The following is a 24113-nucleotide window of genomic DNA, read 5'->3' as shown; positions in this document are numbered from 1 at the left end:
GGGCAGCTCAGACAAAGGGAGATGCTGCAAGCCAAGGTGCTGCTGGTGCTGTCTGCAGGCAGAGGAGTGGGAGGAGGCACTTCCTGAGGGAGATCTGAGGCAGAGCTGCTGATGCCCAGGGTGGCAGTGCAGGAGCCTCAGTGACACAGACAAACCTGAGAGCCCCTTTCCCTTCCCTTGAGGAGAAAGCTGAGAGCAGCCCTGGCCATGCAGCACCACCTCCCCAGCAGGAGGAGTCTGCCCTGAGGGGGGTCGCTCCTTCCACCTCCAACCCCTCCCCAGAGCCCATGGGGAGCTGCCAGGCAGGCTGAGAGCTGCCCCTGGCAGGTGGCAGATGCCCTGGCCTGGCAAAGAGCCCTCAGGGCTGCAGGAGCTGCTCTGCAGGACAGCCCTGGGCACCCCTGGCTGCTGCCCACCTTCACAGCCTGCAGCCGGCCCTGGCAGCAGGAGCCGTCCTGCCCTGTCCCTCTGACGGTGCCCAGGGCAGCCCCGCTCTGCAGCACATCCTCCCCCAAGGCAGGAACGGCAGCAGAGCCATCCTCACAGCCATGGCAGCCGTGCCATGGGCCAGCTCTAGAGGATCCCTGCAGCCAGAGACTCACTGTGTCCCACGCTGGGAAGGTTTCTCCAGGAATGAGTTCAGAGCTGCCCTCCCAGCTGCTTTAGCCAGCTCTCTGCTCACTCCTCCCAGGTACCTGCAGGCAGTGCCTTCAGCCCTGCTGGGCTGGCAGAGGAGCTGCTCCTCAGCAGAGCTGCCTCTTTGAAGCTCTCCTTGGATGCCAGGAGCTTGAGAGTTCCCTCTGTGCCAGGAGCCCAGCCCAGCTCAGCAGCACAGCAGCAGCACAGGGACTTTAATGACCCTCTCGGGGCTTTGGTGTTGTTCACATCAGACTCAGTCCCTCAGAGCATCTTCAAAAAACTTCTCAAGAACTCAAAGTCAGATTCAAAGTCCAAAGTTTCTTTAACTTTTAATGGGTCCCAGTGAGGGACACGACTCACGTGAAAGTGTCCCCAGGTTCCAGTGGGAGCAGAACTCTGGAGGCAGCGATGGCAGGTGGGGACAAGCAAGGGAAAGGTGTCTCTGGTGCTGAGCAAAGCTGGCTGTGTTCCATGAGTGCAAAGGGCCAAGGCCTGAGCCCCAGCCCCTGGCAAGGCAGATCCTGTCCCTCCCTCAGTGCTCAGGGCTCTTGCCGGGGCACTGGGATGTGGGGATGGGCAGTGCCCAGGGCAGCACCATGGGGCGGCCCCTGCCAGGCTGCTGGGCAGGGACAAGGAGGCCCTGAGGCCCCAGGGCTGCAGGGGTCACTTGTCCCCTCCTGGCCTCAGGGCCAGGGCCAGCAGCCGTGGCCAAAGGGCTGCACAAGTTGGCTCTGTCAGGGCCTTGCAGCTGCTGCCCATCCCTCTGCCCTCTGCAGCCCAGGCTGTCCCACGGTGTCCCTGCCCTGCGCCTCTGTCCCTGCAGGCTGTCCTCATCCCCCCAGCTGCCCCACCTGGCTGGCCCCTTCCTTTGCTGGCAGCTCTGCGTCCTGCCTGCCTCTGCCTGGGCACACAAAGCCTTGGGCTGCTCCAGACTCCTTCTGGGGGACGTGTTGCAGCCCAGCCCTGCCTGGGAGGGAAATTCCTTTCTCCTGGTGTCCACTCTGGGCCTCCTCAGCTGCCCTGTCACAAAGGCCCCTCGGTTCCTTGGGGCCAGCAGTGCCACAGTGGCCCCTTGGTTCCATGGAACGCCACAGGGTCACAATGGTCCCCTTGGTGCCACCAGCCCTGCAGGGTCACAACGGCCCCTGGGTTCCACGAGGCCACGCAGGGTCACAGTGGTCTCCAGAGGAAGGGCAGCACCGAGCCCCAGGGATTCAGGGGCAGAGGAGACACAGCCACCAGAGGCCAAGGCCAGCCACATCTGTCTGTCCTGGCAGGTTTGTCTGGGAGCAGCCCTTGGATATTGGGAATTCAGGAGGTGGAATCCCAATTTTGTGCCTGGACAAGCAGGACGAGTCTTTTCCATAAAAAGGAAGCACAAAGCCCCAGCGTTGGTGTGACCCAGCCCACCGCAGGGCTGGGGCTCCGTGATGCCAATCAGTCCCAGCCCCTCCCCTGGATCGAGTTCCCCGAAGAGTCAGACTCAGGGGGCGGCTCAGAAGCCTAAGCTGCACCCCCTGGGCGGTGCCCGGCTCCAAGCCGCCTCCCCCGGTTCGGGAAAATTCTCGGTTACTCGGTTGTTCATTGGTTCTCTGTTATAACTCCCGCCTCTCGGTTTCTCTCAGTGGTTCTTGTTAAATTGTATCCTCCCCCTGGCTTCTAACTCATTGGTTGTTTTCCCCTTTCCCCAGGGTTTTCAAATTGCCTCTAAAACTGAGGACGAGCCCCGGGCAGAGCCGTCCTAGTCCCATCCCATCGATCCGATCAATCCCATCACATTAAACCTGCTGGAAGCCAGACCTGAACAGCCTCTCTCTTCCTTTGTCTCCGAGCTAACGTGAGCCGATCCATCGGCTCCTGCTGTGTTCCCTCTGCCGAGAAGCCAGCTAGCTAGCCCAGCCAGCAGCTCTTCTCCTGATGCCGAAGTCGCTTCAGCGACACGCAGAAGTAACGCAGCTGGACTGACTCTGACCTGGGGCACGCCAGAGTTGGTGCCTCAAGCACCCAAACACTGCGTTACGCCAGTGTTTGGAAGGTGGGTGAGATCTGGCCCTCAGGAGGCCAAGCCAGCCAGACTTGATGGTAATGGCAGCTTTTGTCTGGGAGCAGCCCTTGGATATCTGGAATTTGGGAGGTGGAATCCCAATTTTGGCCATGGGCACCTTGTTGGGAAGGATGTTTTTTTTCCAGAGGAAAGAAAAGCAAAAAGTTCAGGTGTTTTGGAAGAAGATGAGAGGTGGCCACCATGGGCAAGGACAGCCAGACCTGTCTCTCATGGAAGCTTTGGTCTTAGAACAAGCCTTGGATATCTGGAATTTTGGAGGTGGATTCTCAGTATCGGCCATGGGCACCTGGACATGAAAGATGTTTAATTCCACAGGAAGAAAAGCACAAAGCCCCAGTGTTCCAAAGGCAGATGAGAGGTGGTCCCTGGGAGGCCAAGCCAGGCAGAGCTGTCTGTCCTGGAAGGTTTCACCTGGGAACAATCCTTGGATATACAGAAATTTGGAAGTGGAAACCCAATTTTGACCACAGGCACCTGGACAGGAATGATGGTTCTTTTCCATTGTCAGGAAAGGGTGGAGCACCAATGTTTTGAAGGCAGATGAGAGGTGGCCCCCAGGAGGCCAAGGCCAGCCAGACCCATCTGTCCGGGCACCTTTTGTCACAGAGCAATCCTTTGATAGATGGAATTTGGGAGGCAGAGTCTCAATTTAGGCCATGGGCCCCTGGAGGAGAAGGACAGTTCTGCTCCATAGGAAGGAAAGCACGGAGCCCCAGCGCTGCAGGGCAGGTGAGAAGCAGCTCTGGCCATGCCAAGGTCAGCCAGAGCTGCCAGGCGGCCCCAGGAGCCCAAGGCAGCCAGAGCTGCTCCATGTTCCCTTGGTTCCACGGGGCCCAGCAGTGTCCCAATGGACTCCGTGATTCCATGAGGACCTGCAGGAGCACCATGGTCTCCTTGGATCCACGGGGCCTCTCAGAATCACACCGGCCCCTTGGTCCATGGGGCCCAGCAGTGCCCCGATGATGCCCTCGGATCCAATCCCACAATTACAGGGCACCCAAGCAAAAACGCAGGAAAAGGAGGAACAGTTCTTTACTCTAAGAAGTAAACAAGGCTGAGGGAGGAGAATGAATCCACCAGAAAGCCAAGCCCAGAGCTGTCCTGAAAATCAGTCCTGGCTGGGGTCGGGCTGGGGGCGGCCCCAGCCCCCAGACCCATTTGCTGAGGCCAGGTTTGCACCCCCATCCCCCACCCAAGGGGGCAGGAGGAGTTTTGGGGGTGTGGGGTAACCCCTGCTCAGGGGGAGTGAACACCACCCCCCTTACCCTGACTGGCTCAGGTGTGAAACCCCCAGCCCGGGAAGGCCACACACACAGGGGACAGTGTCACACTCGCCCCTCCCCAGGGGAGGTCTCTGTCCCTGTCACCCCTTGCTCTCCCCCCTTTTCTCTCTCACAGGCTGGGGGGCTTTGCCAAATGGGAGAATCATTTTTCTCTTCCTCCCTGCCACCTTTGTGACAGCTACACAGAGTTTTCCTTCCTTTCAATCATCTGTATTGGGCCGAATTGTCACTTTTCTTTCACAGGAACCTGCAGCAGCTGAGCTGGAGCTGTGCAGGAACCGCTGGAGCTTTGAATTGCCACCATAACTGCTTGTGCTGTCGGTTCATTCATGGCTGGGGTTTGTTTGCGTTTTCATCACAAGGGACTTGTGGGAAGAGCAAACATTACTCAAAGCATTTTGTGTAGAGTTGAGTTTGATTTCTGCCAAGTTAATTTGGTCTGGTGCCCAGGGGATGCTGGGGAGGGGTTTGGGGGGGTTGTCCCTGTCCCTCTCAGCCCAGGGCATTCCCGAGGGGGTGTCCCTGTCCCTCTCAGCCCAGGGGATGCTCAGGGGTCTCTGTCCCCCTCACCCTGGGGGATGCTCAGGGGTCTCCATCCCTCTCACCCCAGGGAATGCTTGTGCAGGGCGGGGGACCAGGGGCTCTGTGTCCCTCTCACCACTGAGTGTGCTCAGGGGGTGAGGGGCTCTCCAACCTTCTCACACCTGGGGAGGCCGGTGGGGTGTCCGTCCCTCTCACCCCTGGTGTGACCCCACCCAAGCATCATCGGGGTGAGAGGGACAGAGACACCCCCAAAGCCCCACAAGCACCTCCCGAGAATCCCGAGGGGAGAAGGACACAGACCCTCACTGGGCACCGAATGGGGTGAGAGGGACAGAGACAGTCTCCGTCCTCCTCTGCCAAATATCACCCTGAACCCAAAATTCCCCCCAAATACCAGTAAAATGGTGAGACTTTAGATGTCTCTGATCAATTTCTTTATTTCTACCCCAATTTTGGGTGTTTTTAAGGGATGAAGATGGATCAAAAGAAAATTAGGGCCAGAACAAAAGGACCATCAGCCAGGTGTCCTCCCAGCGTGGATCACCAGGAATGTGGGTCACCAGGGCTCTGCTGAGGGATGAAGTTGGAGCAGAGGACAAAGCTCTTGCCATAGTCATGGCACTCACAGGGCTTCCCTTACTGGTGGCTCTGTTGGTCTGGGGTCAACTGTGAGCTCCTGGAGAAGCTCTTCCCACACTGGGGACACTCGCAGGGCCTCTCCCCAGTGTGGATCCTCTTGTGGCAGAGCAGGCTGGAGCTCCAGCTGAAGCTCTTCTCACATTCCAAGCACCTGTTGGGCTTCTCTCTGCCATGAAGCTGCTCATGAACCCCCAGCTCTGAGCTCTGCCTGGATCTGCAGCTGCCTTCCCAGCACAGGGTGGGTCTTTCCTCCTCAGAGCACCCTGGGCTGCGTTTGGAGCCCGCCCAGTCACTTCCCAGCCCCTTCCCAGCCCCGGCTGAGTTTAAGCCCTGTGTGCCTCTGTGCTGTGCCCGGGCTGGCTGCAGGCAGTGCCCCAGCCCTGCTGGGCTGTGCCCAGGAGCTGCTCCTGGCCAGAGCTGTCTCTCTGCAGCGCTGCCGCTTGCCAGGAGCTGCCTCTGTGCCAGGAGCCCGGCCCAGCTCAGCAGCACACACACAGCACAAGGACTGCAATGACCCTCTCGGGCCTTGCTGCTGAGGCCCTGAACATCAGGCCCTGACAGCGACTGGCACAAACCTCCCAAGAATTCCAGTCAGAATTGAACTTCGAAGTTTCTGGAAGTTTTCATGGGTCCCAGTGAGGGACACGACTGAGAAAGTGTCCCCAGGCTGCAGTCAGAGCAGAGAACTGGAGGCAGGGATGACAGGGGGGGACAAAGAGAAGCCAAGTCTTGGTGCCCTGGGGCACAGCAGCGTCTGGGCCACCAAGGGCTGGGAGGAGACACCTTGTCCTGAGGCCCTGGGGCCTCCTGGCACAGCCCCAGCAAGGCTGGGCACTGTCAGCCCCTTGTCCTGCCCTCAGCATCCCCCCACATCCCAGTGGCCTCAGGGATCTGCTGGAAGGAGTCCCTGGGGAGCCTTGGTCAGGAATGGCCCTGGGGGCTCCTCAATGCTCCCAGGGACTGCAGGGTTTTCAAAGGACTTTGGCTTTGGCTTTTGCCTGGGAGCCTCTGAGAGCTTTGTGCAATCCTGGCCCCCAATTCTCTGCTCTAATGAGTCCCTGCAGATTCTTTGTCAGTAACAACACTCAGTGGGGCTCTTTAATGCTTCAGGGTACTCAGGGGTAATTTAAGTCCTTCTTTTTGACACTGACTCTCTGAGAGGTTTGTGCAGTCATGGCCTCCAATTATCTCCAATTACTTTAACGAATCCCTGGAGAGCTTTGCACTGACACTCAGTGGGGCTCATTAATGCTCTGAGATACTCAAGGTTTTTAAGGTACTTTGGCCAGAAAGTCATTTACACTTCACTCAGCTTTCCCCCCTCTCCGGTCTCTGCCCCTTCCCCCAGCACGCCGCCGCCTCGGTGCTCTGGATCGCTTCAGAACTCAAGGCAGGCACCCCCCTCCGGTGCCTCCGCAGTCTCCAGCCTCATTTGCAGCTGCCAGTTCCCGTGGCAGGTGTGAGTTCTGATGGGAGAACAGTCTTCCTGGGATGCACGCGGTTTATCTTCTTTGTTCCTCTAAGATATCTCGGCTCCTGGCTCTGTAGTTTCTCAGCTCAAAAGACATTTATTACCATGTGTTCATTAATACATTTCTTAGCGTATTCCAACTATTTCGAAGTTACAGTTTACCTGAATCTCGTTTCTACTTAACTGCATTTTACCTTAACGCTATTTCTACATAGTACATCATCATTTCTAAATGTTAAAATCATAGATGCGAAAGACAACATTTATCATTCACTCATTTCTCACAATTGGAATCTGGATTGCAAAAGCTGACAGACAGACCCCGAGCGCCGACGGACACCCGTCCCCGGCGTCACGGCCCAAGGGATCGGAGCTGCGGCTGGCGGGGCTGGAAGCTCCGTCCAGCAGCTCCGCTGCCGCCCCCAACCCTCGGGCTGGACCGTGGGGTCTGGGACACAGCCCCGTGCTGGGGGGCAGAGCCGCTGCTGGGGCCATCGCTGTGTCCAGGGCATCCTTTGTGCCCCTCGGGCAGCTCCAGGCTTTTTAAGTCTCCGCGCAGCGGCCTCTCCCGGTGGGGCTCTTTTATAATTTTTTATAATTTTTATAATTTTTCCTTCTAATCTCTATATTTTACTCCATTCGCACCTCCCATCCCACGCCCTCCGCTGCGGCTCTTTCAGCGCCGGGCTCCTCGCCGGTGTCTCGGTGCAGCTCCTTCAGTGCCACGGGCCGGCGGAGACGCCCCTCGCTGCGGCTCTTTGATCGGATTTTCTCATTTTCTCGGGGTTTTCTCTCGTTCCCAGCTCGCCCGTCCCGCGGAGCGGCTCCTTCAGGGGCCCGGGGCGGCACCGAGCCCTCGGGGCGGCTCCAAAGGGCCCCGCCCGCCGCCGCTGCCCGAGGCCTCCCCGCTGCTGCCGGGGATCGGACACCGCGGGCGGCCCCGGCCCCTTCCTCTTCTTCCTCTTCTTCCTCCTCGCTGCTGCCGGGATTCAGCCCCCGCCGCCGCCCGGCTCCTTCTGCCGCTCCTGCCCGGCACGAAGCGGCGGTGCCGCTGACGGGGCCGGAGCGCGGCTGCCCCGCGACTGCCCCGCGCCTCAGGGCCGGGCCGGGGAGTGACCGCACGGCTGGGGAGGGACCCCCCGCTGGCCAGGGCAGGGACTGACCCCATGGGAGGGACCCCGCGCTGGCCAGGGCAGGGACTGACCCCATGGGAGGGACCCCGCGCCGGAGCAGGGAAGGATTCCTGTCCCCGAGGGGAAGCAGCGGCACGAACTGACCGCGACTCCCATCCCTTCTCCCTGCCCCGCTGGGCACAGCAGGGAGGAGCCGGGGATAAAGTGAACTCCGGCAAGGAGAAAGAGGTCGGGGGAAGGTTCTGTTCCAGGGTTTATTTTCCTCCTCACTCTCCTGTTCTGATTCGCTCCGTCCCAAATCCAGTTCATTCCCCGTGTCGGGGCTCTTGTGGCCGCGATGGCGATCCCTGAGTGACCTCTCCCTGCCCTCACCCCGAGCCACGAGGACTCGGATCTGTTCCAGTTCCGTGCAATTCACGGGCATTTGGGGCAGCTGGAGCGAAGCAGCTGGAAAGCACAGCGGGCTCGAGAGGGACTCAAGCAGGGCAGGAGCCGGGGCTGCCCCGAGGGAACTCTCCCGACACGAACCTTCCCGGGCTCTTTCTACGGGAATTGCGGGGAATGTTTCCATTCCTCGCTACAAAGCATAGTCACAAGTGGAGCTGAGCTTTCAGCTTGAAAGGAGGGAATCGAACGTTTGCGCGGGGACTGCTGGAACCTCAAGGTGTCCCTTGATATTTTAGTTTCGGAAATATTCAGCCCCTCAGCAGCGCTGTCTCTCCCAGCCCACCGGCTCCTGGCTCAGACCCGGCTTGGAGCTCGGAGAAGAAATGCAAAGTCCCAACAGAATGAGCTCTGCCGTTATTTTCTTTTTTTTCCCCATAGTTATTTTATGCTATTTTACTGTAAAATCTATTTTACTTTTAGGGGTTTTTTTCTTTTTTTCCTTCTATTACATCGTTTTTGTTCTCTATTCCCCCTCACGCAGCCTTTGTTCCCCTCCCGGAGGTTTGTGGTGAGGTGCTGTCCCACCGGCTCTCCCCGGAAACCAACGAAATCAATTGAAATGATGAGGAATTGTTGAACTCTTCCCGCTGCTGTTTCCAGAAGGCCCCGGGAGGAGCCGGGGGCGGGAGGGGGGTCCCGGTGCCGGGGGCAGTCACCGCTCGCCGGGCGGATCCCGGTGGCGCAGCTTGGGAGCCGCGGAAGTGCCCGAGGGAGCGCGGGGGCGGGGGAAGAGGGGGTGCGAGGGGGTATCGGTGCGGGATAAGGGGGCTCGAGGGGGTCTCAGCGCCGGGGATGGAGGTGCCGGGCGGTGCCCGTGCACGGGAGTGGGGGTTCAGACCTGGATATGGGGGTGCAAGGAGGTCCCGGTGCCGGGAATGGGGGTCAGGTGGTCCCGGTGCCGGGAACGGGGGGATGGGGGCGTCGCCGGCCCGGAGATAGAGTTTCAGGGGGGTCCCGAGGCCCAGAAACGGTGGCTCAGGGGGTTTTCCTGGGACGGGGAATGTGGGTTCAGGGAAGTCCCCTTCCCGGGAATGGGGCTTCAGGGATGTCCTCGTGCCAGCTAAGGGGACAGGGGGTCCCGGTGCCGGGCAGGGGGATGCGGGGGGGGGTCACAGTATCCAGAAATGGGGGTTCAGGGCGTTTCGGGGAGGCCCCGGGGCCAGACAAGGGGGGAACAGGGGGGTCCCGGTGCTGGGGAAGGGGATGCAGGGGGGTCACAGTGCCCGGGAATGGCGGTGGAGGGTGTTCTAGTGCCCGGAAATGGGAGCTCAGGGGGTTCCCGTGCCCGGGAATTGCGGCTCGGGGGTTCCCGTGCCGGGGTCCCACTCGCCCCTCGCCCCCCCAGGAGCGCCCCCGGCCCCAGCGCTGGAGCCATCGCGCTGCTCCGCTGGCCCCGCCCCCAGCCCGGCCCCGCCCCCAGAGCCGCCTCCGGCCCCGCCATTGGCGCCGCTCTTTCCTGCCCGCCAATGGCAGCTCGGGCTGCTCGTGACGTCACCGGTGGCCGGGCAGATCCCGGCGGCGCAGGGCGGGAGACGGAGAAGCCAAAGGGACCGAGGGAGCGCGGGGGGAGGGGACGGGGCAATTCCAGGGAATTCCCCTGGATCCCCTCCTGGCATCCCCCGGACCCTCCTCGGCCGCGCCCTGCGGGACCCCCGGGCCGGGCCGGGCTGGGCTGAGCTCCCGGGCCCCGCGGCCAAACTCTGCCTGGAACCCGCTGGGTTCGGCCCGGAGCGGGGCAAGCACCGGGAGCCGCGGATCCATTTTGTCCCGCGGCTGCGGGGCCCCGGCCCGGCGGAGCAGGACTGGGCGCTGTGACCCCGATCCCTGACTCCCAATCTCCTTCTACCTCTCCTCTCCTGTCCCTTTCCTTTGGGTGATCATAAATCCCAGAGCGGCTGCAGAGCCCCGTGCCCAATTCGAGTTTCCCAGGAAAGGGAGGCCTGGGGCTGCGGTGCTCCGGGATGGCCGGGAATGGGGGTCCGGGGGTCTCCGGGGTCAGGGAAACAGGGGATGCAGGGGCTGGGAGAGGAGGATACGCGGGACAGGGGGTGCAGGGGGGCCCCAGTCCCCAGGAATAGGGATCCAAGGGGGTACCAAGTAAAAGGGGGGTTCCCCAAAGACCCCTGCCAGGGGAAAGCAGGAGCTCAGTGTAAGAAGCAAGAGGGTGACCCGGCCCGGACCTTCTGGAAACAGCAGCTGAAAGAGTTCAAAAATTCATCATAATTTCGATTGATTTCGTTGGTTTCCAGGGGAGAACAGGTGGGAGAGCACCTCACCACAAACCTCCGGGAGGGGAACAAAGGCTCTGGGCGGGGAGGGGCGAGGGAAATCGAGAAAAAAACCCGATGTAATAGAAAGGGAAAAAAAATGGGGAAAAAAAAGCAAAACTAAAAGTAAAAGAGAATCTACAATAAAATAGCATAAGATAACTATGGCGAAAAGAAAATAACGGCAGAGCTCCTTCTGTTGGCACTTTGGGTCTCTTCTCCGAGCTCCGAGCTGGGTCTGAGCCAGGAACGGGCGGGCTGGGAGAGACAGCGCTGCTGAGGGGCTGAATATTTCCGAAACTAAAGTATCAAGGGACACCTTGAGGTTCCAGCAGTCCCCGCGCAAACGTTCGATTCCCTCCTTTCAAGCTGAAAGCTCAGCTCCACTTGTGACTATGCTTTGTAGCGAGGAATGGAAACATTCCCCGCAATTCCCGTAGAAAGAGCCCGGGAAGGTTCGTGTCGGGAGAGTTCCCTCGGGGCAGCCCCGGCTCCTGCCCTGCTTGAGTCCCTCTCGAGCCCGCTGTGCTTTCCAGCTGCTTCGCTCCAGCTGCCCCAAATGCCCGTGAATTGCACGGAACTGGAACAGATCCGAGTCCTCGTGGCTCGGGGTGAGGGCAGGGAGAGGTCACTCAGGGATCGCCATCGCGGCCACAAGAGCCCCGACACGGGGAATGAACTGGATTTGGGACGGAGCGAATCAGAACTGGAGAGTGAGGAGGAAAATAAACCCTGGAACAGAACCTTCCCCCGACCTCTTTCTCCTTGCCGGAGTTCACTTTATCCCCGGCTCCTCCCTGCTGTGCCCAGCGGGGCAGGGAGAAGGGATGGGAGTCGCGGTCAGTTCGTGCCGCTGCTTCCCCTCGGGGACAGGAATCCTTCCCTGCTCCGGCGCGGGGTCCCTCCCATGGGGTCAGTCCCTGCCCTGGCCAGCGGGGGGTCCCTCCCCAGCCGTGCGGTCACTCCCCGGCCCGGCCCTGAGGCGCGGGGCAGTCGCGGGGCAGCCGCGCTCCGGCCCCGTCAGCGGCACCGCCGCTTCGTGCCGGGCAGGAGCGGCAGAAGGAGCCGGGCGGCGGCGGGGGCTGAATCCCGGCAGCAGCGAGGAGGAAGAAGAGGAAGAAGAGGAAGGGGCCGGGGCCGCCCGCGGTGTCCGATCCCCGGCAGCAGCGGGGAGGCCTCGGGCAGCGGCGGCGGGCGGGGCCCTTTGGAGCCGCCCCGAGGGCTCGGTGCCGCCCCGGGCCCCTGAAGGAGCCGCTCCGCGGGACGGGCGAGCTGGGAACGAGAGAAAACCCCGAGAAAATGAGAAAATCCGATCAAAGAGCCGCAGCGAGGGGCGTCTCCGCCGGCCCGTGGCACTGAAGGAGCTGCACCGAGACACCGGCGAGGAGCCCGGCGCTGAAAGAGCCGCAGCGGAGGGCGTGGGATGGGAGGTGCGAATGGAGTAAAATATAGAGATTAGAAGGAAAAATTATAAAAATTATAAAAAATTATAAAAGAGCCCCACCGGGAGAGGCCGCTGCGCGGAGACTTAAAAAGCCTGGAGCTGCCCGAGGGGCACAAAGGATGCCCTGGACACAGCGATGGCCCCAGCAGCGGCTCTGCCCCCCAGCACGGGGCTGTGTCCCAGACCCCACGGTCCAGCCCGAGGGTTGGGGGCGGCAGCGGAGCTGCTGGACGGAGCTTCCAGCCCCGCCAGCCGCAGCTCCGATCCCTTGGGCCGTGACGCCGGGGACGGGTGTCCGTCGGCGCTCGGGGTCTGTCTGTCAGCTTTTGCAATCCAGATTCCAATTGTGAGAAATGAGTGAATGATAAATGTTGTCTTTCGCATCTATGATTTTAACATTTAGAAATGATGATGTACTATGTAGAAATAGCGTTAAGGTAAAATGCAGTTAAGTAGAAACGAGATTCAGGTAAACTGTAACTTCGAAATAGTTGGAATACGCTCAGAAATGTATTAATGAACACATGGTAATAAATGTCTTTTGAGCTGAGAAACTACAGAGCCAGGAGCCGAGATATCTTAGAGGAACAAAGAAGATAAACCGCGTGCATCCCAGGAAGACTGTTCTCCCATCAGAACTCACACCTGCCACGGGAACTGGCAGCTGCAAATGAGGCTGGAGACTGCGGAGGCACCGGAGGGGGGTGCCTGCCTTGAGTTCTGAAGCGATCCAGAGCACCGAGGCGGCGGCGTGCTGGGGGAAGGGGCAGAGACCGGAGAGGGGGGAAAGCTGAGTGAAGTGTAAATGACTTTCTGGCCAAAGTACCTTAAAAACCTTGAGTATCTCAGAGCATTAATGAGCCCCACTGAGTGTCAGTGCAAAGCTCTCCAGGGATTCGTTAAAGTAATTGGAGATAATTGGAAGCCATGACTGCACAAACCTCTCAGAGAGTCAGTGTCAAAAAGAAGGACTTAAATTACCCCTGAGTACCCTGAAGCATTAATGAGCCCCACTGAGTGTTGTTACTGACAAAGAATCTGCAGGGACTCATTAGAGCAGAGAATTGGGGGCCAGGATTGCACAAAGCTCTCAGAGACTCCCAGGCAAAAGCCAAAGCCAAAGTCCTTTGAAAACCCTGCAGTCCCTGGGAGCATTGAGGAGCCCCCAGGGCCATTCCTGACCAAGGCTCCGCAGGGACTCCTTCCAGCAGATCCCTGAGGCCACTGGGATGTGGGGGGATGCTGAGGGCAGGACAAGGGGCTGACAGTGCCCAGCCTTGCTGGGGCTGTGCCAGGAGGCCCCAGGGCCTCAGGACAAGGTGTCTCCTCCCAGCCCTTGGTGGCACAGATGCTGCTGTGCCCCAGGGCACCAAGACTTGGCTTCTCTTTGTCTCCCTGTCATCCCTGCCTCCAGTTCTCTGCTCTGACTGCAGCCTGGGGACACTTTCTCAGTCGTGTCCCTCACTGGGACCCATGAAAACTTCCAGAAACTTTGAAGTTCAATTCTGACTGGAATTCTTGAGAGGTTTGTGCCAGTCGCTGTCAGGGCCTGATGTTCAGGGCCTCAGCACCAAGGCCCGAGGGGGTCATTGCAGTCCTTGTGCTGTGTGTGTGCTGCTGAGCTGGGCCGGGCTCCTGGCACAGAGGCAGCTCCTGGCAAGCGGCAGCGCTGCAGAGAGACAGCTCTGGCCAGGAGCAGCTCCTGGGCACAGCCCAGCAGGGCTGGGGCACTGCCTGCAGCCAGCCCGGGCACAGCACAGAGGCACACAGGGCTTAAACTCAGCCGGGGCTGGGAAGTGACTGGGCGGGCTCCAAACGCAGCCCAGGGTGCTCTGAGGAGGAAAGACCCACCCTGTGCTGGGAAGGCAGCTGCAGATCCAGGCAGAGCTCAGAGCTGGGGGTTCATGAGCAGCTTCATGGCAGAGAGAAGCCCAACAGGTGCTTGGAATGTGAGAAGAGCTTCAGCTGGAGCTCCAGCCTGCTCTGCCACAAGAGGATCCACACTGGGGAGAGGCCCTGCGAGTGTCCCCAGTGTGGGAAGAGCTTCTCCAGGAGCTCACAGTTGACCCCAGACCAACAGAGCCACCAGTAAGGGAAGCCCTGTGAGTGCCATGACTATGGCAAGAGCTTTGTCCTCTGCTCCAACTTCATCCCTCAGCAGAGGACCCACGTTGGGAAGAGCCCTGGTGACCCACATTCCCTGTGATCCACGTTGGGAAGACACCTGGCTGATGGTCCTTTTGTTTTGGCCCTAATTTTCTTTTGATCCATCTTCATCCCTTAAAAACACCCAAAATTGGGGTAGAAATAAAGAAATTGATCAGAGACATCTAAAGTCTCACCATTTTACTGGTATTTGGGGGGAATTTTGGGTTCAGGGTGATATTTGGCAGAGGAGGACGGAGACTGTCTCTGTCCCTCTCACCCCACTCGGTGCCCAGTGAGGGTCTGTGTCCTTCTCCCCTCGGGATTCTCGGGAGGTGCTTGTGGGGCTTTGGGGGTGTCTCTGTCCCTCTCACCCCGATGATGCTTGGGTGGGGTCACACCAGGGGTGAGAGGGACGGACACCCCACCGGCCTCCCCAGGTGTGAGAATGTCGGAGAGCCCCTCACCCCCTGAGCACACTCAGTGGTGAGAGGGACACAGAGCCCCTGGTCCCCCGCCCTGCACAAGCATTCCCTGGGGTGAGAGGGATGGAGACCCCTGAGCATCCCCCAGGGCGAGTGGGACAGAGACCCCTGAGCATCCCCTGGGCTGAGAGGGACAGGGACACCCCCTCGGGAATGCCCTGGGCTGAGAGGGACAGGGACAACCCCCCCAAACCCCTCCCCAGCATCCCCTGGGCACCAGACCAAATTAACTTGGCAGAAATCAAACTCAACTCTACACAAAATGCTTTGAGCAATGTTTGCTCTTCCCACAAGTCCCTTGTGATGAAAACGCAAACAAACCCCAGCCATGAATGAACCGACAGCACAAGCAGTTATGGTGGCAATTCAAAGCTCCAGCGGTTCCTGCACAGCTCCAGCTCAGCTGCTGCAGGTTCCTGTGAAAGAAAAGTGACAATTCGGCCCAATACAGATGATTGAAAGGAAGGAAAACTCTGTGTAGCTGTCACAAAGGTGGCAGGGAGGAAGAGAAAAATGATTCTCCCATTTGGCAAAGCCCCCCAGCCTGTGAGAGAGAAAAGGGGGGAGAGCAAGGGGTGACAGGGACAGAGACCTCCCCTGGGGAGGGGCGAGTGTGACACTGTCCCCTGTGTGTGTGGCCTTCCCGGGCTGGGGGTTTCACACCTGAGCCAGTCAGGGTAAGGGGGGTGGTGTTCACTCCCCCTGAGCAGGGGTTACCCCACACCCCCAAAACTCCTCCTGCCCCCTTGGGTTGGGGGTGGGGGTGCAAACCTGGCCTCAGCAAATGGGTCTGGGGGCTGGGGCCGCCCCCAGCCCGACCCCAGCCAGGACTGATTTTCAGGACAGCTCTGGGCTTGGCTTTCTGGTGGATTCATTCTCCTCCCTCAGCCTTGTTTACTTCTTAGAGTAAAGAACTGTTCCTCCTTTTCCTGCGTTTTTGCTTGGGTGCCCTGTAATTGTGGGATTGGATCCGAGGGCATCATCGGGGCACTGCTGGGCCCCATGGACCAAGGGGCCGGTGTGATTCTGAGAGGCCCCGTGGATCCAAGGAGACCATGGTGCTCCTGCAGGTCCTCATGGAATCACGGAGTCCATTGGGACACTGCTGGGCCCCGTGGAACCAAGGGAACATGGAACAGCTCTGGCTGCCTTGGGCTCCTGGGGCCGCCTGGCAGCTCCGGCTGACCTTGGCATGGCCAGAGCTGCTTCTCATCTGCCCCTGGAGCGCTGGGGCTCCGTGCTTTCCTTCCTATGGAGCAGAACTGTCCTTCTCCTCCAGGGGCCCATGGCCTAAATTGAGACTCTGCCTCCCAAATTCCGTCTATCAAAGGATTGCTCTGTGACAAAAGGTGCCCGGACAGATGGGTCTGGCTGGCCTTGGCCTCCTGGGGGCCACCTCTCATCTGCCTTCAAAACATTGGTGCTCCACCCTTTCCTGACAACGGAAAAGAACCATCATTCCTGTCCAGGTGCCTGTGGTCAAAATTGGGTTTCCACTTCCAAAATTCTGTATATCCAAGGATTGTTCCCAGGTGAAACCTTCCAGGACAGACAGCTCTGCCTGGCTTGGCCTCCCAGGGACCACCTCTCATCTGCCTTTGAAACACTGGGGCTTTGTGCTTTTCTTCCTGTGGAATTAAACATCTTTCATGTCCAGGTGCCCATGGCCAATACTGAGAATCCACCTCCAAAATTCCAGTTATCCAAGGCTTGTTCCAAGACCAAAGCTTCCATGAGAGACAGGTCTGGCTGTCCTTGCCCATGGTGGCCACCTCTCATCTTCTTCCAAAACACCTGAACTTTTTGCTTTTCTTTCCTCTGGAAAAAAAACATCCTTCCCAACAAGGTGCCCATGGCCAAAATTGGGATTCCACCTCCCAGATTCCATCTATCCAGGGGCTGCTCCCAGACAAAAGCTGCCATTACCATCAAGTCTGGCTGGCTTGGCCTCCTGAGGGCCAGATCTCACCCACCTTCCAAACACTGGCGTAACGCAGTGTTTGGGTGCTTGAGGCACCAACTCTGGCGTGCCCCAGGTCAGAGTCAGTCCAGCTGCGTTACTTCTGCGTGTCGCTGAAGCGACTTCGGCATCAGGAGAAGAGCTGCTGGCTGGGCTAGCTAGCTGGCTTCTCGGCAGAGGGAACACAGCAGGAGCCGATGGATCGGCTCACGTTAGCTCGGAGACAAAGGAAGAGAGAGGCTGTTCAGGTCTGGCTTCCAGCAGGTTTAATGTGATGGGATTGATCGGATCGATGGGATGGGACTAGGACGGCTCTGCCCGGGGCTCGTCCTCAGTTTTAGAGGCAATTTGAAAACCCTGGGGAAAGGGGAAAACAACCAATGAGTTAGAAGCCAGGGGGAGGATACAATTTAACAAGAACCACTGAGAGAAACCGAGAGGCGGGAGTTATAACAGAGAACCAATGAACAACCGAGTAACCGAGAATTTTCCCGAACCGGGGGAGGCGGCTTGGAGCCGGGCACCGCCCAGGGGGTGCAGCTTAGGCTTCTGAGCCGCCCCCTGAGTCTGACTCTTCGGGGAACTCGATCTTTGTGTGCCCAGGCAGAGGCAGGCAGGACGCAGAGCTGCCAGCAAAGGAAGGGGCCAGCCAGGTGGGGCAGCCGGGGGGATGAGGACAGCCTGCAGGGACAGAGGCGCAGGGCAGGGACACCGTGGGACAGCCTGGGCTGCAGAGGGCAGAGGGATGGGCAGCAGCTGCAAGGCCCTGACAGAGCCAACTTGTGCAGCCCTTTGGCCACGGCTGCTGGCCCTGGCCCTGAGGCCAGGAGGGGACAAGTGACCCCTGCAGCCCTGGGGCCTCAGGGCCTCCTTGTCCCTGCCCAGCAGCCTGGCAGGGGCCGCCCCATGGTGCTGCCCTGGGCACTGCCCATCCCCACATCCCAGTGCCCCGGCAAGAGCCCTGAGCACTGAGGGAGGGACAGGATCTGCCTTGCCAGGGGCTGGGGCTCAGGCCTTGGCCCTTTGCACTCATGGAACACAGCCAGCTTTGCTCAGCACCAGAGACACCTTTCCCTTGCTTGTCCCCACCTGCCATCGCTGCCTCCAGAGTTCTGCTCCCACTGGAACCTGGGGACACTTTCACGTGAGTCGTGTCCCTCACTGGGACCCATTAAAAGTTAAAGAAACTTTGGACTTTGAATCTGACTTTGAGTTCTTGAGAAGTTTTTTGAAGATGCTCTGAGGGACTGAGTCTGATGTGAACAACACCAAAGGCCCGAGAGGGTCATTAAAGTCCCTGTGCTGCTGCTGTGCTGCTGAGCTGGGCTGGGCTCCTGGCACAGAGGGAACTCTCAAGCTCCTGGCAACCAAGGAGAGCTTCAAAGAGGCAGCTCTGCTGAGGAGCAGCTCCTCTGCCAGCCCAGCAGGGCTGCGGGCACTGCCTGCAGGTACCTGGGAGGAGTGAGCAGAGAGCTGGCTAAAGCAGCTGGGAGGGCAGCTCTGAACTCATTCCTGGAGAAACCTTCCCAGCGTGGGACACAGTGAGTCTCTGGCTGCAGGGATCCTCTAGAGCTGGCCCATGGCACGGCTGCCATGGCTGTGAGGATGGCTCTGCTGCCGTTCCTGCCTTGGGGGAGGATGTGCTGCAGAGCGGGGCTGCCCTGGGCACCGTCAGAGGGACAGGGCAGGATGGCTCCTGCTGCCAGGGCCGGCTGCAGGCTGTGAAGGTGGGCAGCAGCCAGGGGTGCCCAGGGCTGTCCTGCAGAGCAGCTCCTGCAGCCCTGAGGGCTCTTTGCCAGGCCAGGGCATCTGCCACCTGCCAGGGGCAGCTCTCAGCCTGCCTGGCAGCTCCCCATGGGCTCTGGGGAGGGGTTGGAGGTGGAAGGAGCGACCCCCCTCAGGGCAGACTCCTCCTGCTGGGGAGGTGGTGCTGCATGGCCAGGGCTGCTCTCAGCTTTCTCCTCAAGGGAAGGGAAAGGGGCTCTCAGGTTTGTCTGTGTCACTGAGGCTCCTGCACTGCCACCCTGGGCATCAGCAGCTCTGCCTCAGATCTCCCTCAGGAAGTGCCTCCTCCCACTCCTCTGCCTGCAGACAGCACCAGCAGCACCTTGGCTTGCAGCATCTCCCTTTGTCTGAGCTGCCCTTCAGGCCCTGCTGCCAGGGAGATGCCCCTGGGCAGTGCCCTGTGCTGGGAGGGCTCTGCAGGGCAGGGCTGAGCCCCCAGGGCTGGGCTGGGCTCTGGCAGCACTGGCAGGGACAAGCCTTGGACACAGAGAAACAGCTGCCAGGAGGCACAACTCCAGGCAGCAGAGAGCCAGAGCAACCACAGCTGCTCAGGGAAAGGGAGAAGGGTTTAGAGCAATGGTTTTGAAATTGGAGCCTTCAAAAAGTCACTTTATTTTTCATTTAAAGTACAATCACCCTGAAATAGAGGGAGGTGAAATGAGCAAAGGGCACCTGGGTGGGGACCAGCAAGTCTGACTGCACTGGGGCACAGCGAGCCCTGTTTTCCCTCTGGGCCCCCCGTGTTCAGGCTGAGAGCAAAGCTGAGGATGAGGCAGCAGCACAAGCCTGAGCTCAGAAATCAAAAAGCTTAGCCAAGTTCTGTCACAAGAGGAGAAGTGGTTTTGCGGGAATTCCTAAGAAAATAGCATAGGATTGACTCAGGGGAATCTGTCCCAGCTTGTCAATGCCTTCTTCCAACAGCCCACAATGCCCAGAGTGAAGGAATGTGCAACAGCAGCTCCATCAGCCCCTTCCTCCTGCTGGCATTGGCAGACACGCGGCAGCTGCAGCTCCTGCACTTCTGCCTCTTCCTGGGCATCTCCCTGGCTGCCCTCCTGGGCAGCGGCCTCATCATCAGCGCCGGAGCCTGCGGCCAGCACCTGCACAGCCCCATGTTCTTCTTCCTGCTCAGCCTGGCCCTCACCGACCTGGGCTCCATCTGCACCACTGTCCCCAAGGCCATGCACAATTCCCTCTGGGGCACCAGCCACATCTCCTACTCAGCATGTGCTGCTCACGTGTTTTTCTTTCTCTTCTTCCTCTCAGCAGAGGATTTCCTCCTCACCATCATGTGCTACGAGCGCTACGTGTCCATCTGCAAAGCCCTGCACTACGGGACCCTCCTGGGCAGCAGAGCTTGTGCCCACATGGCAGCAGCTGCCTGGGCCAGTGCCTTTCTCTACGCTCTCCTGCACACGGCCAATACATTTTCCCTGCCCCTGGGCCAGGGCAATGCCCTGGGCCAGTTCTTCTGTGAAATCCCACACATCCTCAAGCTCTCCTGCTCCAAATCCCACCTCAGGGAACTTGGGCTCATCGCTGTCAGTGCCTGTTTGCTCTTTGGCTGTTTTGTGTTCATGGTTTTCTCCTATGTGCTGTTCTTCAGGGCTGTGCTGAGGATCCCCTCTGAGCAGGGCCGGCACAAAGCCTTTTCCACGTGCCTCCCTCACCTGGCCGTGCTCTCTCTGTTCCTCAGCACTGTTATGTTTTCCTGCCTGAAGCCCCCCTCCATCTCCTCCCATCCCTGGATGTGGCCCTGTCAGTTCTGTACTCAGTGGTGCCTCCAGCCCTGAACCCCCTCATCTACAGCCTGAGGAACCAGGAGCTCAGGGATGCCCTGAGGAAAGTGAGGACTGGATACTTTTCACAAGTTAAAATCTATTTCCTTCTGCCATGCGAGGAAAATGATGACTGGGATGCTTCTCAGAAGCAATAAACTCTCTTTCTGCTCCAGAACCTTCAGAATGTAACTCTTTACAATCTCGGCCTTTTTTTCCTCTTTGTCCGTATTTTCATTGGTGCTTTTTCTTATTCTTTTTCTGGTGTTATTCTGCTTTTTATAAAGTACTGCAGTACTACTCCTTGCATTTCTACATGAACATCTACCTTTCTTTTGAAACACAAAGACTTTCAGGAGGCTTCTTCCCTGTGCATTTGAATCAAAACAAGGGGCTGTCCTGACCTTTGTGTCCAAGGTTTGTTCCTCAGCCCTTCTCTGGCTCTGCAGGGGCAGTGCCTGTGGGCAGAGCTGGAGGGAAGAGACTCCCAGCACAGCAGCACGGCCAGGGACAATGGCCCAGCCTCTTCCCACCTCTGCTCTTCCCAGCTCCACACTCCCTTTCCCAGCCCTTCTGAGGGTGCAAGGCCGGAGTGCTCGGGCAGCTCGGTCACTGTCCTGCTGCGTGTCCGTGCTGTGAGCACAGGCAGGGACAGGCCACGGGCACTGCTGGGACACAGCCGGGCTCCAGCACAGCAGCTCCATCAGCAAAGGGCATCTCCTGGGGGCAGGGCAGGAAGGCTTCGCTCTCCTCCAGAGCTGCTGTCAGGAATGTGCCCCAGGAATGCCCTGGCAAAGCAAACCCCAGTGCCCAGGGGCAGGGGGGAGTGTGCAGGGGGGGCAGGCAGCAGTGTCCTGGCACTGCCAGAGCTCCTGGGATGGACCTGAGGGAGCAGCAGAGCAGGGCCTGGGCTGTGCCTTTGTTCCGGGCACAGCCTGGGAAGGTGCCCAGGGCAAGTGTCCCACACCAGCCCCTGCCACCAGCAATCCCAGCACTGGCCTCTGCCCTCCCCTGCAGGAGGTTGTTTGTCCCTGCACGGAGGGACACCAAGTGACCAGGCCAGCAGTCCGTGTTTGCTGTGTCCTGAGGAGCCTTCAGCAGTGCATCGAGTGGGTGTGGGGAGATGAACCCGAGTGAGCACAAACACCATCAGCAGCACTCGGGGCTGGCACAATTCCAGGGGCACAAACAGTGCCCTGAGGCCACTTCACTGCCAGAGTAATGTCCTCTTGGAAAGCACCTGAATTCTTTGCTGGGCTGTGCTGAGAACTGCATGGAGACAAACGTCCAGGGCAGGGAGGCTCCAGGGAAAGTGCTCAGGACAGCCAAGGGCTGCACAGAGAGACACCGGAGTGGTGGGTCTGTGGGGAGAAATCACAGCTGCCTCCCTTGGGAATCGCCCCCAGGACCTGGACAGGCTGTGCTGTGTTCTGGGCGCTGACCTGGAACCGAGGGATGTGGAAAAGGCCTCTGGTGTCAGGGACGTTGGGAAGGCTGAGCAGGCACTGGCATTTGTCCCTCAGGGATTCCATGAGGGTCCTGCCAAGATGAGCTCTGCTCCTCCTTGGAGCCCTTCATGGGCACAGAGGGCTGAGAGACCTTTCCAGGACAGGCTCAGGCCAAGGAGCCCTTGAGTCTCTCAGCCCCCCGTCGGTGCCTGCTGGAATTCAATCCCCCTCCCCATCCCGCAGCAGCCCCGCATTTCCCTCCTCCAGCCTTGCTCTCCAGCACAGCCACGGGGGCTCTTCGGGCTCTCGGCTTTTCCTGCAGCCACCGAGGCCAGCTGAGCTCTGCCTTCCCCACACTCAGCCCTGCCCAGCGCAGGCAATGCCCAGAAATTCCCTGTGTGTCCCTGGCCTTGCTGTCAGCCCCGGCAGCGGCTCCGTGGCCCCTCTGTGCCCCGCTGCCCCAGCCATGGTGCCCCAGCCCCTGTGCAGGCCCAGCCCAGGACAGGAGCGCTGCGGGTGGGAACGGCCCCTGGGCCCTGCTGCCCACAGCAGCCTTGGGGCTCTGCGCTGTTGAGCTTTGGACGGGGTACCCTTCCTTCCCGGACCAGGGTGAGAGAGCAGAGGAGGCTGCTGTTCTGCTGAGTTCTGTATTTCATAGTCTCACAGCTTTCTTGAAGGCAGAGTTCAAAGGGGGTTACATGATAAAGGCAAGCAGCAACAGCAACAACAGGCAAAAACAGCTTCTTCTTCTTCTTCTATATGCTCTATATGCTCTATATGCTCTATATGCTCTATACTCTACATTTTTTCTTGCAGAAGTGTGGATTAGATTTGTTAATTGACCAATAAGAGTAACACACGATTCCAGTTTTCCTTTTCTTAACCGATCCTGGTCTAATTCTAACAGTCGTAAGCCTCACACCAGTGTTACACAGGTATTACACAGATTTGTGGATGCAGTTTCTATCAGCTCTTATTGTTTACGTGAATGCTCTATCTAAAAAATGTGAACAGTGTCATTCTATCCATATTTTGTCTAAAGTAAAGAATTCTGTGAAAAGGTAACCCTGCTGCAGTAAGAACTGTGTTTAAGGTCTCTGCTGCAGCTTTTCAATGTTTAAGGCACTTAGCATATATTTCTACTAAAGGTTAAAAAATCTGTATTTCTATTTCACTTTGGTGTGACTTCATGTATCTCAGCTTGTCCAAAGGTTTTAATTCAACCCCTGTGCTTTGGCTTCCCTCTGGGCCTGAGTCCAGAGGAGCTTTCACTTCAACAAAACAGAACACTTACAAGAAAAATAAATGGAGTGGGAACTCATGAGAGATTGAATTTTCTCTGATTCAACTCAAGGATTGATGCCATAGACTTCTGAGTGGAAGAATAATTAATTCATTCGCCTTAAGACAATAAATCAAGAAAATAAATTAGACTTTTGTATCAGGTATGAGTGAAGAGATTGCACCCAACACAAGTTTTTCCTGTAGGATTTTTATTTTATTTTTTTATTTTCTCAGGAGATTGTATCAAGGCAGAAGAATTAAATTCAAGATATTTGTAGCAAAGAGACCTCTGCTGAACTCATTGTTCCAAATAAACATATCCCTTACCCCATATTTCCATGACTGGAAATTTTTCTAATTCTGGACTCTAGTATATTGTACTGTATGTGTATTCAGAATACTTTGCAACAGTTAAATTTGCTTAAATTTCATTTCAGACATTTACTTAATTTTAAGAATTTGCCTCATTTCAGCCATCTTTTAAAAAGTATTTTCACACTTTTATTTTTTTTGTCTGTTACCTTTTCAGTGAGGAGGATCATCATTTGGGTTTTCTCTTGGTACCTCACTAATGCACTCTGAGAGCCATGTTCTGTGTTATTAATGTAGTAGTGATCCGGGGTTCATGGATGGCTACTGCAGGAAACTTGATGGCCAGTAGTGAAAACAGCAAAAATAATGATGAGAGGAGCCACAGACGTTCTGCTGTCTGAGAACTGTGAACTGCCAAAATCAAAAGGTCAGTGCTCTTCTGGTTCAGAATGCCCTTCAGTTGGAGCTGGAACATACTTTGGGCTAAGAGCCTGAGCACAGGAGGCTGTAGCACCTATTTTGTTCAGCAGTTCCCTATTGCCCTACTCCATACTCCACTGCATTCCAGCATGTGATTTGCTGAGCTGTAGACTGTCCCTGAGTGGTGTGATTGCCTGGAATGCTTGAAAATTTGGCTTCACATCCCTCAGTTTCTTTTCTCTGTTGCCCTCGTTGCCTCACACCAGCCCCTGTTTTACTTCTAGATGGAGAACAAGGTTACAAACTACAACTTCTCTTCCTATGTCCTTAGAGGGGTTCTCACCTGTAATAATAAATGAAATAGGTTTCATTCCTTTTGATTCCTCCTGGTATGATGCAAAGAAAGGAAAGGTAGCTGGAACTATGGCTTTTTGGGGTGGCTGTTATACCAGAGCCCTGGATCTGTATTAGGGATATTCGTGTTGGCCGGACTGTCTCAGCAGAAAGAGGGAGGAGTGCAATATTAATGTCAGGAGCTCATCCCTGTCCGTGATTTATTAAAAGA

General features: G+C 57.8%; 1 protein-coding gene across 1 annotated transcript; it reads left to right on the top strand.

Annotated features, from left to right (window-relative positions):
- Nucleotides 1-19250: 19250 nt before the first annotated feature.
- Nucleotides 19251-20099, top strand: LOC309585637 (olfactory receptor 14J1-like; the record flags this gene model as incomplete). The annotated part of the gene is made up of 1 exon (XM_082303562.1): nucleotides 19251-20099. The coding sequence occupies one exon, from the start codon at nucleotides 19251-19253 to the stop codon at nucleotides 20097-20099; it is 849 nt and encodes a 282-aa protein (XP_082159688.1).
- Between the last annotated feature and the right edge of the window lie 4014 nt (nucleotides 20100-24113).

This window comes from Coloeus monedula (assembly GCF_965178545.1).
Source record: "Coloeus monedula genome assembly, contig: HAP1_SCAFFOLD_84, whole genome shotgun sequence".
Taxonomy (NCBI): domain Eukaryota; kingdom Metazoa; phylum Chordata; class Aves; order Passeriformes; family Corvidae; genus Coloeus; species Coloeus monedula.
This window is presented reverse-complemented; position numbering and strand designations above follow the sequence as displayed.